The 14684-nt window shown below is 40.4% G+C and overlaps 1 protein-coding gene across 2 annotated transcripts in view; it reads left to right on the top strand.

Moving 5' to 3' along the window:
- Positions 1–403: 403 nt before the first annotated feature.
- Positions 404–14684, top strand: part of fzd3a (frizzled class receptor 3a) — a 28867-nt gene continuing 14586 nt past the window's right edge. Inside the window, exons 1-2 of one of the 2 annotated variants that reach the window (XM_050058917.1) lie at positions 404–541; positions 1546–2160. In XM_050058917.1, the coding sequence (XP_049914874.1) occupies positions 1960–2160 (201 nt within the window). In that variant the 5' untranslated portion in view covers positions 404–541; positions 1546–1959. The remainder of the gene's footprint in view (positions 542–1545; positions 2161–14684) is intronic. The other variant, XM_050058918.1, reaches the window with a different exon arrangement.

Raw genomic sequence — 14684 nt, 5'->3', positions numbered from 1 at the left:
AAGTACAACTGACTTATAAAGTTAGAGAAGTAAAAAGTAAAATATTAACGACTATAACCTAGTGGAGTAGAATTGTAGAGCAGCAGAGATGGAAATCAAGAGAAGTAGTAAATAGAGGCAACTCAAAATTAAGTCACTTGCAGCACTAAATCTATTTTATTTTACACTGCTGCATTTAAATAAAAATTAAAGCACAAATAAAATAAATATATAATAAATAAACCCTCAAATATCCCCATTAACTTGCTGCAACAACTCATTGTTTTAAAAATAAGAAAGTAAAAAAGAAACTGAGTCACTACCTCACTGCATGTTTAGATGAAGCTTTTATTTTGTAGTTTTGACCGGAAGCTAATTTGAAATCTCGCGATCTTGACGCCGGTTAGAGAGGGGGACGGCAGGGGGAGGCGGACAGAGAGGAGGAGGACAGGAGGAGACGAGAGGAGGGTGCTGCTGTTGGAGGGACATTCAGTCATTGTTACAAACTCGAGGAGCGGCGGAGACCCCGTCGGTACACGTGAATTTTCGGCTCAACATTCAGGTAAAGTTGCTTTTAATTAAACCAGTTAAGCTAACGTTTATTACCGGAGTGTTTCTCATCAACAACCGCCGCCGTAGCCGCCCGGCTCGGTGCGGTGAATTACAACACCGGTGCGCAGGCTACATATGGCACGGTTACTATCATTTAGGATGAACTAACCGTCATCTTTTGTCTCCGCTGCGCTGCTTGACATTCAGTTTTATTAAACCATGTCTCTGTGAGGACTCAGTAACAGTGGGCAGGGACAAACAACCGTGACGAGCCTCCCGGTTACGTTAGTTAACGCTCGCGACACTCACATTTATGAGGAGCAATTAATTTATGAATCTCAGCTAGCAGCTACACAGGAGGAGCCCGTTAACAGTGACGCACAGGTAGGCTAACGGACGCACTGATACCGCCTTTAGATTAATTAACCTTTAAAATGCAGCTGTGTTTGTTTGACATTTGGTTTAATTAGACGTAGGTGTACAAGAAAGTATTTATTTTGTGCGTGACAGTGAATGGAAAGGTATTGGGTTGTTATGGGTGTGTACTGTCATGTAAATGTAGCAGTTTCCGTTATGGAAAAATGGTGCTATTAAAAAAAGGTTAAAACAATTACTGTTTCTGAACTGTAGCATTAACCTACAGATTAAAATTACACCAATACCAGAAGTAATACTATACTTTAAATTATAATAAGTCACTTCAATAAACTAGGTTAAAAAAAAGATGTTATACCCACTTTAATGTTTAAAGATGGTAATAATTTAGATATTTGTCCTGTATATGATATTTTTTGCCATTGTTTTTAGTCCCTAGCAGATATATTGCTGTTAATTCATTCTGTTAATGTTATCACCCACCTACTCACCATTACCAGCCCTCTTAAACAGTCTATTATTCTTCTAATTTTTGTAGAAAAAAAAAAAGAACATCAATAAAAAGCCCACCCTGGTAAACTGCCACTGTGAACCTGATACCAAATATATATTTTAAAATTTTGTGCTTTTATTTTTCAGACCGGGGGCTGACATCTCCATCTGTGGTTTTCATAGATATTTCCTCCGAAGCATCATCACTGTCCGTGCAGGCAGGAGAAGGCGGTCACAGCGCAGCATCTTAAAGGACCACAGCATCTCCCAGGCTATGGAGGTCTTGTGACACACTGCTGCTGCTGCTGCTGCTGACCGGAGTCCCCACGGTGATGGATGCAGCCAGCTTCAACCATGGCAGTGCTGGAATACGCTGCTCATCCCAGACTGTTTCTCTGTGAGCTGAAGAGGAGGGAGAGACTACGAGACAGTCCTGGACACTCTTTAAGCCTTGTGATTTCCACTTCCTGGTGAATGAGCCAGATGTTGATGGGGCTCAACCCCTCTTCCTAGCCAGCCGTGCTCCTAGGTCTTTCTTCTCTCGTACTGCGCACACCGGTCATGGATCTCCTGTGGGTGCTGTCGGTGTCCATGCTGACGGCATGCGTTGCCATCCCCATGGATGCGGCGGAGGGGAGCCACAGCCTGTTCACCTGTGAACCCATAACCCTGCGCATGTGCCAGGGGCTGCCTTACAACTCCACCTACATGCCAAACATACTGAACCATTACGACCAGCAAACTGCCGCCCTCGCCATGGAGGTACAGTACACTGCTGGCATGTGAAAGATGTAACAAGCTTTGCATTGTAAAGATCCAGGTTGAGTCAAACACTAGTTTATTAAGGAAGGTACAAATTTATGTTGATATTTTGTGCTGGTAATTCTGATATTTTAGTTTTACGCAAAATAAGGTGTCAGTGTTTTTTCGCAGTTCTCTTGGAGAAACCTTTTGAGACACATTTACGTACAGACCATTTAGACCACAGTAGGACTTACTGAAACATAGCTTTGTGATCTGCCACACCTACTCAGTGGAAGGGGAATATCTGGGAAGCATTCTCCCTTTTCATATACTTATGTTTTAAAAAAAATTAATAAAACATTTCAGGAAATCAAAACAGCTTTTTCATTGTGTAGTGGTGGCATAGAGGTAAAAAACATAGATATAAATAGCTGCCACTAATTAAATAGCTGTCTGTTTACAGCTGCATGTTTAGGACACAAATTGGTAATTATCTGTATCAAATGGGGTTTTACCTGATCGCAGTAATTTTAGAAATTGCAGTATGTCGCATTTTGGGAGACAGGATTTCATATTTGATTCATATATGGTAAAAGGCGGAAACAATGTCTGGTCCATTGTCTTAAAAAATAATTCACAGCGTATTGTGTGTTATTCAGAAGTGTTAGCCAGTCATTGCCCGCTTCCAGAATAACTGACCTTTTGGAGAAAACAAGGTTTATATGGAAAATTGCTTATTGCAACCTATTTTCTACGTTGTGACCTTTTTCTCTTTGTTCTCTCTTTCTTTTCCCCTTTCATCCTGGCGCTGATTTTTTCTGAGCATTTTTTGAAAATGAAATTTTATTTTATTTGCACACAGATAATGAAAAATGATAAATGTGGAGAGGTCAGGAAACCACAGGCTTATACAGCAGACCTCACTTTAACTTCAGGAGAAAAACAAACAATAACAAAAAGGAGAAAATATAAAAAAAGAACTAGGATAAAATAATTTAGAAAAAATAAAAAAAAGATAAATAACACGGAGCAGACAAAAACAACCAATCAGTGGACAATAACGCAATAACGACAAGTACATAAAACATAAAAATAAATACAGAGAAAAAGAGGAAGAAAATAAATACATAAACACATCAAGAAATAATTAGACATAAATTTAATGTAATGATCATTTTCTTTTAAAAATTTCTAAAGATAACGAGCTCTTGATAACGTGTTCTCAGGCGTTTCTGAATCTGTACGCCACGATATCTGAAGGAGCACTGATCATATTTTGTTTTGTCAAAGGGACGTGAAGATGGCCCACCTGTGTAATATAATGTGATGGAATGATTGAAGTCCCCTGGTTCTTTCTGGAGCTGAAACAATTAACCATTCAATTGATTAGTTCATAGACAGAAAATTAAATGACCATTATTTTGATAATTGATTAGTTGTTTATGTCATTTTTCAAATGAAAGTGCCAAATATTTGCTGGTTCCATCTTCTAATATATGAGGATTTCGGCCTTTCTCTGTCTTACATCATTTTAGAGAGTGTACCTTTTGGACTGTTGGCTTGGCAAAGCAAGACGTTTGAATCTGTCACCTTGGGTTTGGAGAAATTGTGATGGTCAGGTTTTCACAGGTTTTGGATATTCCATAGGCTAAATTATGAATGAATGAAATGAATTGATCATAACTAATGAATATATGATTAAAGTTCAAATTGCATCTGGATGTTGATTTTAGTAAAGCTATTGATAGGGGACACAAAGGTTCTAGATTCAATACTTTATTGCCATATTAACATGACTGGAATTTGTCTTAGTGAGCTCACTTAAACAAAGACAAAAATAGTAAAACCACTCACTCATAAAACGCACAAATTGGTACTGGCCTATATAAAATGGGTTAACACCTGAATAAAGTAATTAATATGTCTAATTTATGAGTGAAGTCATTTTATATTTTGGGCACACATAGTAAAAAGCTAGTGGATTTCTTGGTCCTTTCTGTAATAAGATCTTTCATATCACCAGTGTCTTAGAAAGCGGTAAAAAACAAAACAAAAAAAACCCCAATAGGTTTTGTTCTAAAGTGTCATGCTGTTAATCCCTCAAAAAAATTGATCTTCTGGAGATAACAAAGGTATTATGAAAAGTTGTATACCTTTAATTTCTTTTTAAAAAAGTGACATTTTCTCTTGTCTTTTTTTCCTCTCAGTATCCGTCCCACTTTGTTCCCGTCTCTTACCTTTTTGAGCATTTCCTCTGGTTTTTTCACTCTCTCATCTGTAGTGACAAGGGATGGGACGATAAATGATTTTTTCTGCACATCGTGATAAACGCTCAAAATAAATTGATAGTGGTGAATTTCTTTAATTGGGATAATCATGACTATCGTGTCTAGCTGCTGGGCAGCCAACAATAAAATCCACCAAAAATGACAAGCCTGGGTTTTTAAGATTGTTTGATTAGAAAACTGCGTGTGTCCAATCTGTGATACAATAGAAATATTAGTTTCCTTACCAAAGGTAAGGTAAACTAATGACAGTATGTTTTATTGCCATTTTAAGAGTTTTTAGTGTGTCTTGATGATTATCAGAATAATATAGTGAATTGCAATTATTTTGGCCGGGATAATTGTGATGTGAAATTTTCATATTGTCCCATGCCTGGTTGTGACTCTGATTGTTGTAGCTAAACAGAAACAGTGGTGTAGTGGAGGGTATATGCAGGTATAAGGGGTACGCCCACCTCTGTTTCTGGCCGTTTACAGTATACCCACCTATCAGCCAAAAAGCAATTGGAATATATATGAGAATATATCCACTTCCTCATCAGTAACTTACCCATGTGCCTAGTAGTACACCCGCCTCATCAAGTATTACTACACCTCTGGACCGAGGTAAAATTGACATGCAAGCATGCATTTACAGTGTGGACATCATTTCTATTCTGTCTGCATGTACTGTATGTATTGTCAGGTCAGGACAGGGTGTCGTGATATAGTTAGTCCTCTTCACATGTTGCTAAGTGGTTCAGTGTGCCTGCTGCACTGCCTGCCCCATGGACATCACCAGCCTAGATAGCTATCACCACGGCTAACTGTGTATGTGCTGAGAGTTGGTTATATCAAAGTGCTAGCCTACTTTAATTTGGCTCCTCTAGCTCCAGGGACTGGGAGTGTATTACCAAAACATTAAGCAGAAAATTAAGTTTTAATACTTGTCCCCGGGGGCCATGAAAAACAGTGCATTATTAAATTGGGTCTCTTAAATGGGTCCTGCCCGCATGTCTGGCATGTTGACAGACAGAGCGATTTACCACAACATGTCGGGACTCTTCACATCAAAGCCATTTTACATAACAGGCTTTTGAGCAGTTAGTCAACTTAGCCAGGGAGTGAAGACACCAAACTGCTCTGTGTTTCAGTTTGGGTCAGATGATGGATTAAAGCTCAGATTCTAGTGTTTAGTCCATGTTTTATTGTTCGATTTACCAGCAGCCACAGCATCTGACTGTTGGGGCTGTGTTATCCTCTTTGAAACGACGAGTTAGGCATTTACACACAATCATGAAGCAGATGCATCTCCTCGTTAACTTAATCCCATCTTTTACATAGGCTGATCCCTCCGGAAGCTCAATCTATCTAGCAATTACTGGCCAAACTGCACCAAAACATTACACTGGATGCTCTGTTGGCCGAAATATCTGCCTGTCTATCTGTGTGTGTGTATCAGTCCATCCATCTTTACTTACCTCAGTTTATTAGTTCTCAGAATCATGTTCCCATTGGCTCCTGCTCCCTTTATCACTTTTACCCTTTGACACCCGCCCCGCCCTGCCTGGCACAGCGATGATGTCGATGTGTGGCGTCCTGCCGACCATCTGTGCCTGCTCCACTTTGCCGTACTCAGCATACACTCATTGAGAGAGAGATGGAGAGATGGAGGGCGGGAGGAGTTGTGTGCCACGAAAATCCCGGGTTATGTAACCTCTGAGCATGCCCTGGCCGACTATGGGAGCACACTGCATCGCATCACATCACAGCTGTATTCACATGTGGTGAAGATGCAAACGCTTCGACCTCGCCTGCCTCGCCTGCCTGCTCGTACTGGCGCTTTGTCCTTTTTTGTCATTGTTTAAATATTCAGTCTTGTCTTCTGGGTTTAGTCACTCTGCCATGTTCTGTGTTTTATGAATTATGATTTTCAATGTGTATATCACATAGATGCATGTGGTTTTGGTAGAGTCTTTTTCTCATTTCGGAGATGTTACTTGTTTTGAGGCCAGGTTAGCTTTTTACGCTTAATCACAGTGTGTGGGTTTGCAGTGAACAGAGAGAGGCACTTCTGGTTGAGACGGTGTTCACTTTGATTGGTCATGGATCCACAATTAAGTCTCTTTTAGTGCTCAGAAATGCTCGTTGCATTTGGAAAACACATGGAAACCCAATAGGTTCCAAATCACGGAGCCTATTCCTCTGTTTGGCTCTTGTTTTCCAGATAACTTGCCCTAGATCCAGTTCATGGGAGAATTCAAAGCCTATAAGATGTTGAGGGCAGCCAAATGGGAATTGACAGTTGATTTTAAAGGGAATTAGGTCCGTTGAATAGCCATGATAATGATGATGAATGCCTTGCACCGTGGAGAAACTGGGAGTTGGACGAGAACCAACGCCTGCCGATCTTGCAGTTTTTGTCTAAACCCCCTGAAGTGGTGTCTTTCTGAATCTCTTTTCTCTGGTCTCGCTTTTCAAGGTCTTTTCAAGGTTTTTGCTCTTTGGGGAAGTGGGCGCAATTTGTCATGATATCGTTATAAACTTTCTTGTTGTTTTATTTTGTGAGGTTGTACCCATGATATTTTTTTTTTCGATTACGGTCTAGAGCTGTTCACTGTACCGTATTTCATGGCAGGCTGGCGATAACTGTGGTGACACATGGTTGTTCAGTGATTTGAGAAATGAGCTGCAGACTGGATTTAAACAGGGATAAAAGATGAGCTTTTTACTTTATTGCACAAATACAGATTTTATGGCTGTCTGAGCGAGAAACAACACAAACAAGGTGATTTCTAAAAACAGGATTTTCTATTTCAGTGTTCATCCTCGCTCAGTCAGTCATCATCGCTGACCGCTGAATGACCTCACAGCTGAAGTGGGACAGCGGCCTAGGGGCTGGGAATTGGCTATTTCTGTGCCACAATGATACTGTGCCACACTCACATACGATAAGTAGGAGCGTGGCGGATTTGACTGGCATATCAAAAAGAGTAAAGATACGGGCTAAAATCCACCTCTTTAGAGATAGATGCACACTTGAGCTACAGGGTGAATGTAAAGCAGCGTGGGTTCATCACAGTAAATCAATTAAGCAGGTATGAACTGTACTCGGCATTGAAAGCAGATGGCGTTGAGTTCAGTGTGATATCAGGGCAGCTTCTTTAGTGCACATAGGTGATATGTTCTCCACTACTGGATTTGCATATCCTGTCAGGATTTTATTTTTGCGGAAAATGTGATGATGGTGTTATTAACTTTAGTGCTGTTTTGTCTTTTGAGAAGTAGTATTTCTAGAAGTACTGTGCATTGATGCTTACATTACCGTTTGTTTAAGATTGGCGTTAGGCATGTGAGAGATAACTGATGGTGTCTGAGAAACACACTGCAAAGTGCAAACCAAACTAGTACAGATTTACGAGATTAACGTATCCCCCTACACAGTAATGAATTTAATACTACATTTTCAGTAATTATCAAATCAAATCTTCATATTTTTGTATAGTGGAAAATTTGCATTTGTATTGCAGCCTAGTACACATATTTTGTAAGGAAAAAAATTGCTCTTTTTTCTCATTTGGTAGGCCTCTCAGGTATTTAATGGGACAAAGAAACTATCAGGAGAAACAGACGCTGTGATTTTCAGAAAGGTAGGAGACATATCATGGTAAAAGCAATGATTGCTTGAATGTTTCCTCAAGGCCAGATGGGACAAGGGAGGGTCAGGGCCATCCAAAGATGTTAATTAAATTAGATCGATAAGAGGGGTGTGCTTACATGAAGCCAAAGCCAAGCCAGCAAATCATTTTTAATGGCTGCAAAATAAAAAAAAAAGCTGAATGTCAACTTGGTGGAGGCACAAGGACCATCATTGGTAGTAATATAACGAAATTTAAAAAGGACTCATCGGTCATCTTGATTTCAGCGTTCCACGGTTTTTGTCGTGTTGTGTTTTGTATGAAGGGTATTCGGTGAAACAAAGACCAATCAATGGCCTGTTTTTAATCTGCTCAGTCCCACTTACACTCATTTCCTTCTTCTTTTAGGTCGTTAAATCAGCCTCTTGTCTCAGGTTTACAACGCATTCAGATAAACTGTGTCATGTTACAGCTGCTGTGTAGAATAACCCAGATACCCCACCCATGCTGTGTGAATGGATTTGTAAAGAAGAGGTGAGGTGTGTGTGTGTGTGTGTGTGTGTGTGTGTGTGTGTGTGTGTGTGTGTGTGTGTGTGAGAGAGAGAGAGAGAGAGAGAGAGATTCAGTAAAATGCTGATAAAGCTCTCTGATGGCTGCAAGTCTGTTAAAACGTGCTGCAGTGAACTAAAAAGTACACCATTTAACATGCTTATTGTGTGAGCTAGTGAAGATGTATCCCAGCGAAGCTCACACATACACACACAGACACAGACACAGACACACACAACATGGTCTGATAAATCCTACCCAGCGTGACCCGGGCTATAAAGGAGCCTCTTGTTTTATTTAATGTCCAACACCGTGTTTATTGGCAGTGGACTGAAAGAGGAGGACATCCAGAGAGCAAGTCGCTGGTCCACAACAACCTTTCTGTGCGTGTGTGTGTGTGTACACGGACATTACACACTGTCAGTGCGCAAGGTTTTCAAACATTTCTTAGCGGTGAATGACACGGCTGACTCGGTCGACCCATCCCTCCTCTCTCTCTCCCTCTCTTCGCCACTCTCTCAACCCCCCCCTCACCCGTCTCTTTTGTCCTCCCCCTCCCCCTGTGCAGGGCTCACCCGTTGCCCAGGAAACAGTCCCAATTGTGCCGTTAACAAAGGGAGCAGAGGCTTTCTTGCCTCCCGGGAGGTGGTCCCCTCCGCCCCGCACCCTGACCTCCTCGAACCCTGCTCTCCTCCCTCTTCCTCCTCCTCCCTCTCCTCCTCCTCCTCCCTGGTGATGCATCACTCGTCGCCATGGCGCTGAGCTTGGAAATTTGGAGAATTGGAATGGCAGTAGAGGAGAAAGGAGGATAAAGGGGGGAGAGAAAATGCAGGAGGGTAAGGGGCTGAAGGAGGGCAGGGAGGGGGATGATGGGAAGAGAGGTGACTGGGAGGTATTTATAAAAGAGCAAATCAACACAGGCCAGTTGGCCACGGTTGGCTTCTTTGTCAGCAATTCATCAGTCACAGCATCTTAGCAGCAGACTGGGCCTTCATTAAAAACTAATTACTTTAGCATTACCAAGGTACATACAGCCACCCTTGGATGACTTCATTGGACTGGGTCATATTAATATTTAATATTGGGACAATCTTGATCTGATTCAAAACATGCTGGATAATCTCTCAATGCATGGAGGTGAAACTGAGGTCAGCGCTGTTTTTCTTAGTTCTTCAAAGGCTGACAGTTTGGAGATTAGAGGTTTCCTCCTAATAAATATGCAGAAATATGCAAAGTCCCATGTTAAGTAAACACATGCACGTTCCCCACATTGAACTGGTAATATTAAGATGATTTAAAATAATATTCCCTAGTTTGTTGCTCATTTCAGTTTGTGAAAGATTTCAGTATTTACTCTAAACACTGAGTTCAGACCAGTGGTTTTCAGTCTCCAAGCATCGCTGATATTTTGCCATTTAATTAGAGATGATTTATGTCCCTGGGAATGCCATCAGGTAGATGCAATTAATTCCAGTAAATGAGTTGTAGAATAGCGTGCCAGTATCATACACTACAGAACTGAATCTTTAGCTCCAGATTATCTACAAAACTTTTTCACAGAAGACATTTTGATATGTCACAGTAGTAAAACACAGGTGTTTTAGGATCCTGAGGCCTTTCCCAGACATTGTCGCACTGGAGTCGTCATTTTTGGGCGATGTCAATGAAATATGATGAGGGGCACAGCTGCATCAGCTGTTCAGTTTTTTGTTGAAGGCTACTGCTGTAATTATGATCGCTGTCTGAGCATATTTACTTTTAATTCAGTTTACATAATGGCGTAATGTGACAAGAATGTAGGAATGTAATGTCTCCACAAAACCAGCCAGTGTAGTTCAGTGAGATATCATACAGTAAAAGTGCTTATTAATAAGACTGAGTTTATTTAATATTGCAGAGATTACTGGAGCAACATTAAGTGCATCTATATTAAGAGAGACGCTGTGTGCATTAACACACGAGGGAAAGCAGTGTAACTTCATGGATTATTTCAGAAGCTAAAAGTTTATTTCTGTTTCCTCTGTCAAGTTTATAACCACAGTTTTTACTTTTGCTGTGTAAATTTCCCACATTATTTGCTGCAGTGACATCACTGTGCACATGGAAACGTTCACAATTACTGAAAGCGGCCTGTCTGATAAATAAAGTAAATCTTTATACATCAAAACAATACATAATTTAAAAAGCAATATAACCTACATGGACTGTTTTAGGGGGAGTGAAATGTCTATGTGGGTGCGGCACTCAAGATCGGAAAAAATAAATCATTTGGGTGGGTGGCATACCTGCAGATTCAGATGGTGTTAGAGCAGACCCATGCATCACTAATATAGGCAACATACGGGTACATACGGTATATAGTACAATATAAAGTCTCATGTATTTGTTGTAGTAAAGCATTACAAATGCAAGCCTCCTCCATCCTCAAATCTCGCTCCTCGCTCCTCAAGAATTGAGACGTCCTTCAAGATGGAGCGCTCAGATCGATTTCCAGGTCACAAGCGAGAGGATTGAGGATCAAGGAGTCGAGAAGGCACAAAATTGCGAAATGTGAAAGGCCTCTGGTATTGTTCACTGCCTCACTGTCATGATGTCATGGCTTACTGGGACATCTCAGTAAAATAGCCCATACTGGTAGTGCTGAGAATAACTCTGTCAAACATTAAAAGTAAGACAGGACAAGAAATAAAAGAGATAGTTATCACTGCATTTATTTTTTTATAAAGATAAATGCACCAATTCTTTGTTCTTTCTGATTGAAACAAACCTTTTGGGTACCAGTGTCAGTCGTGATGCATGTTGTTTAATCAAGACAACTTCTTGTTGCTGTGACGTTATTGCAGAAAGCAATACTCGGTTAGAATGGTCTCTTGTTTCAGTGTCTTAATCCAGAGTCTTCTTGTTCAGGCAAGTCCAGGTCTGATTTAGGCCCTGTTGGCTTGTGTTCAGTTTCATCTTCCCCATCTCTTGACTTTTGTGTTTTTTACTAATATTTTTGTTGTCCTATACGCTTTGTTTTTGTCCTTGTTAGAGCGTCGGTTAGTATGAAATCTTGTCTTGAGTATTTAGCTGAGGACCTAGGGTGGCTGTGGCTCAGAAGGTAGAGCAGATTATCCACCAATCAAAAGATCGATCCCTAGCTGCTCCAGTCTGCATGTTGAATCATCCTTGGACATGATTTTGAACCCAAATTACTCCCGATGGCTGTGCCATTGCTGTGTGAGTGCATGTGAACGTTACACTGACTGGCAGTGGCACCTTGTATGGTAGCCTTGGCCACCAGTATATGAGTATGTGTGTGAATGGGTAATGTTACATGTAGTGTTAACATGGTCAGAAGACTACAAAGGCACGCTACAAATTTAAGTCCATTTAAAACATTTAGGCTTGTCAGAGCTGGTGAGATACACTTCTCACTGATGAGATAAACCTTTCCTCTTGGCATATTGTGACAAATTACTGTAACTGTGATAGTATTGCACAGCACTATTTCATTTCAGAAATGTAATTTTAGAATAGAAATATATTTTGATTTTGTCTTGAACACTGTTTTGTTAGGGCTGGCTGATTTGGAGAAAATCGAATATCAGAGTATTTTTGACCAAATACCTCGACATTGATATTGTACGGTTGATTACTGGCACTGAGATTTTGATTAATAATCATCAATGGTGTGGATATAATGACAAAGTGGGTAAAGGCAAATAATAGAACAGATATAACAGTCTGGTAAGTCCAGAAAATTACATCACTTTACTGTAATACAGCCTTTAAAACTACGAGAGGACAACACTTACCATATAATGATATCCAAAATCTAAGACTATATCTAGTCTCATATCACAGTATCAATACAATATTGATATATTGCCTAGCCCTATGTTTCATGTATAGATCAGCTTTTATAGGTGCACCAAAAAAAAAAAAAAAATACATCAGTCCTTTCCAGTTATAGTTTGTTGACCTTCATTGGAGCCCCAGAATCCACAGTTTTTCTAACGGACATATCTGACTGTGTGTGAGCTTGCTATTTCCAGAGTGGCATATTATTCCACATTTTCAGAGATCAAAAATCCCCTAACAAATTCTCATGAATACATAATGACTGTAGCAGTGGGATTGAAGCTGAAATTACATTAGCATACCACCCCCTTAGGCCTGCACCATCCAACAGAGTTGTGTATTACACGCTTGATTCTCCGTACACGGCTGGCTCTGGGGTGGAGAGAGCCATGACCAACCGCTGGCCATTCATCGGACCAGTGGTTCACCAGCTGTTTTCAGTGTGGCCATTAACATCAAATCCCCATGGAGAGTGTAGAGACTCTGCAGGGCCTCAAGATGTTGCAGTTGTTTGGGCTGGTGTCTGTGTGGGTAAAGCTGTGACCAGCCATATGTCCCACCCAACACCAGCTCAGCCCTGCTCACACTGGTTCACATGATGGGATGACTGGAATAAAATGGCCGAATGGAGATACTGAAGGGGTGGAGGAGGGGTAAGGAGGGTAGGAGAAGGATGGATGATGGAGGAGTATAAAAATAGAAAAAAAGGAAGCATGATGAATAGGAGGAGAAGCTGATTTTTCCCCCTTGTAGATCATCATGCCTCGTAGCCTATATATTTAATCAGCCCTTTCCCATGGCATCTCTGTTTGTAGTACAGTACAGTGTAGTACATTGTGTTCTATGGAGCATATCAGTAGCCTGCGGGAATCAAACCGGAGTGGAAGAGTGAAGATGCGAGCTCACTTTAGCTGCATTAGATCATGTTTGAGTGGTTAACCAACGCTGACAGGGCACCACTGATGAAGTAATAGATGTCACAGGACCGCACACTGGCAACAAAAAGCAAAGGGAGTCACAGGGAGAGTAATTGGTACCCAGTGTTGGCAGGGTGGGGTGACAGTCAGGATTTTCTGCTTTCTGTATTATTTCTCCAGGGACTGTTTAACAACATACTTTCCTTTCTCTCCGTTTCTTTGACCCTGTTGTGCCCGACTGTAGCTGTAATGTAATATTCTATAAAGATGTTTAACTTAAACAGGAAGAGTCGTTATTAGGAATTGTGTCCTGATAATAATTCTATCAGGCCCTTATAATGCTGTTACAAAGCCATGAATTCACAGGATCCTGCTGACCACAGCTCTGTGGATCAGTGTCTACAGTACTGTGACATCTGTCTCCTTTGATGAAGCTTGGGTTTCTGTAGGTGTTCAGGTGTTGTGGTCTCAGTTTGTTTGGCCTACACAGCAAGTTGAGCTGTACAGACACGGGCAACTACTGTTTTAGAGCAAAGAAGCATTGATTTCTGGGAAAGAGTGTAACGTTAGCTGTTAGCAAAATGTTAAATTAGATAATAAAAGAAAGTTCTATGGCATTTATTTGATGTATGAATCTGTTCATGTTTTACAAAAGGTTCAACTTGAGCCATGCTGTGCAACAATAGCAGTCATGTCACAGCCATACAGGGTCAGAAGTATACAGTTGTTAATTTTTTTTCAATTACATGATATCAGATCGGTGCTGTGTATCAGCTGATACACAAGTTCAGGAATCATAATCAATATCAGGGAGGAAAAAATGGTACAGAAACATCTCTACAGTATTTTACTTTACGTGTCTACTTTCATTTATTTAAAATGTGTGGTTGATGTCAAGAGTGAAACACTTCCTGACCAGCAAATGTACTGTTAAAACTTTCATTATGTTTGTACGGGTTTTATTGACAATTTTTATAAATATTGTACCATATATTGGTAAATGACAGTAGTTCATGATGAATTATTCCGTGGATTAATTTGGTATTGGTTGATTATTGGAAGAGTTGATTAACAGAAAAATATTCAAAAGTCCTTTGACAATCTTTTGCCATGTTTTTAAAGCAAAAATGCCTAAACTTTATTGTTTGTTGCCTGAAGAAAATATTTGTCATGTTCATCGATAAAGAAATTTGAGATACTGGTTCAAGGCAGTTTTTTGCATTCTCCATTTGCCGTTGAGGTAGTGAGATGTTTTCTTCAGTGTAACACACACTGAATTAAAATTGATATACAAATGGTCATTTTATAGGTGAAATATTCCGTTTATTAGT

This window comes from Epinephelus moara, chromosome 12, assembly GCF_006386435.1.
Source record: "Epinephelus moara isolate mb chromosome 12, YSFRI_EMoa_1.0, whole genome shotgun sequence".
In the NCBI taxonomy this organism is placed as follows: domain Eukaryota; kingdom Metazoa; phylum Chordata; class Actinopteri; order Perciformes; family Serranidae; genus Epinephelus; species Epinephelus moara.
Note: the sequence above shows the minus strand (reverse complement) of the source record. Positions and strands in the feature narration are given on the sequence as shown.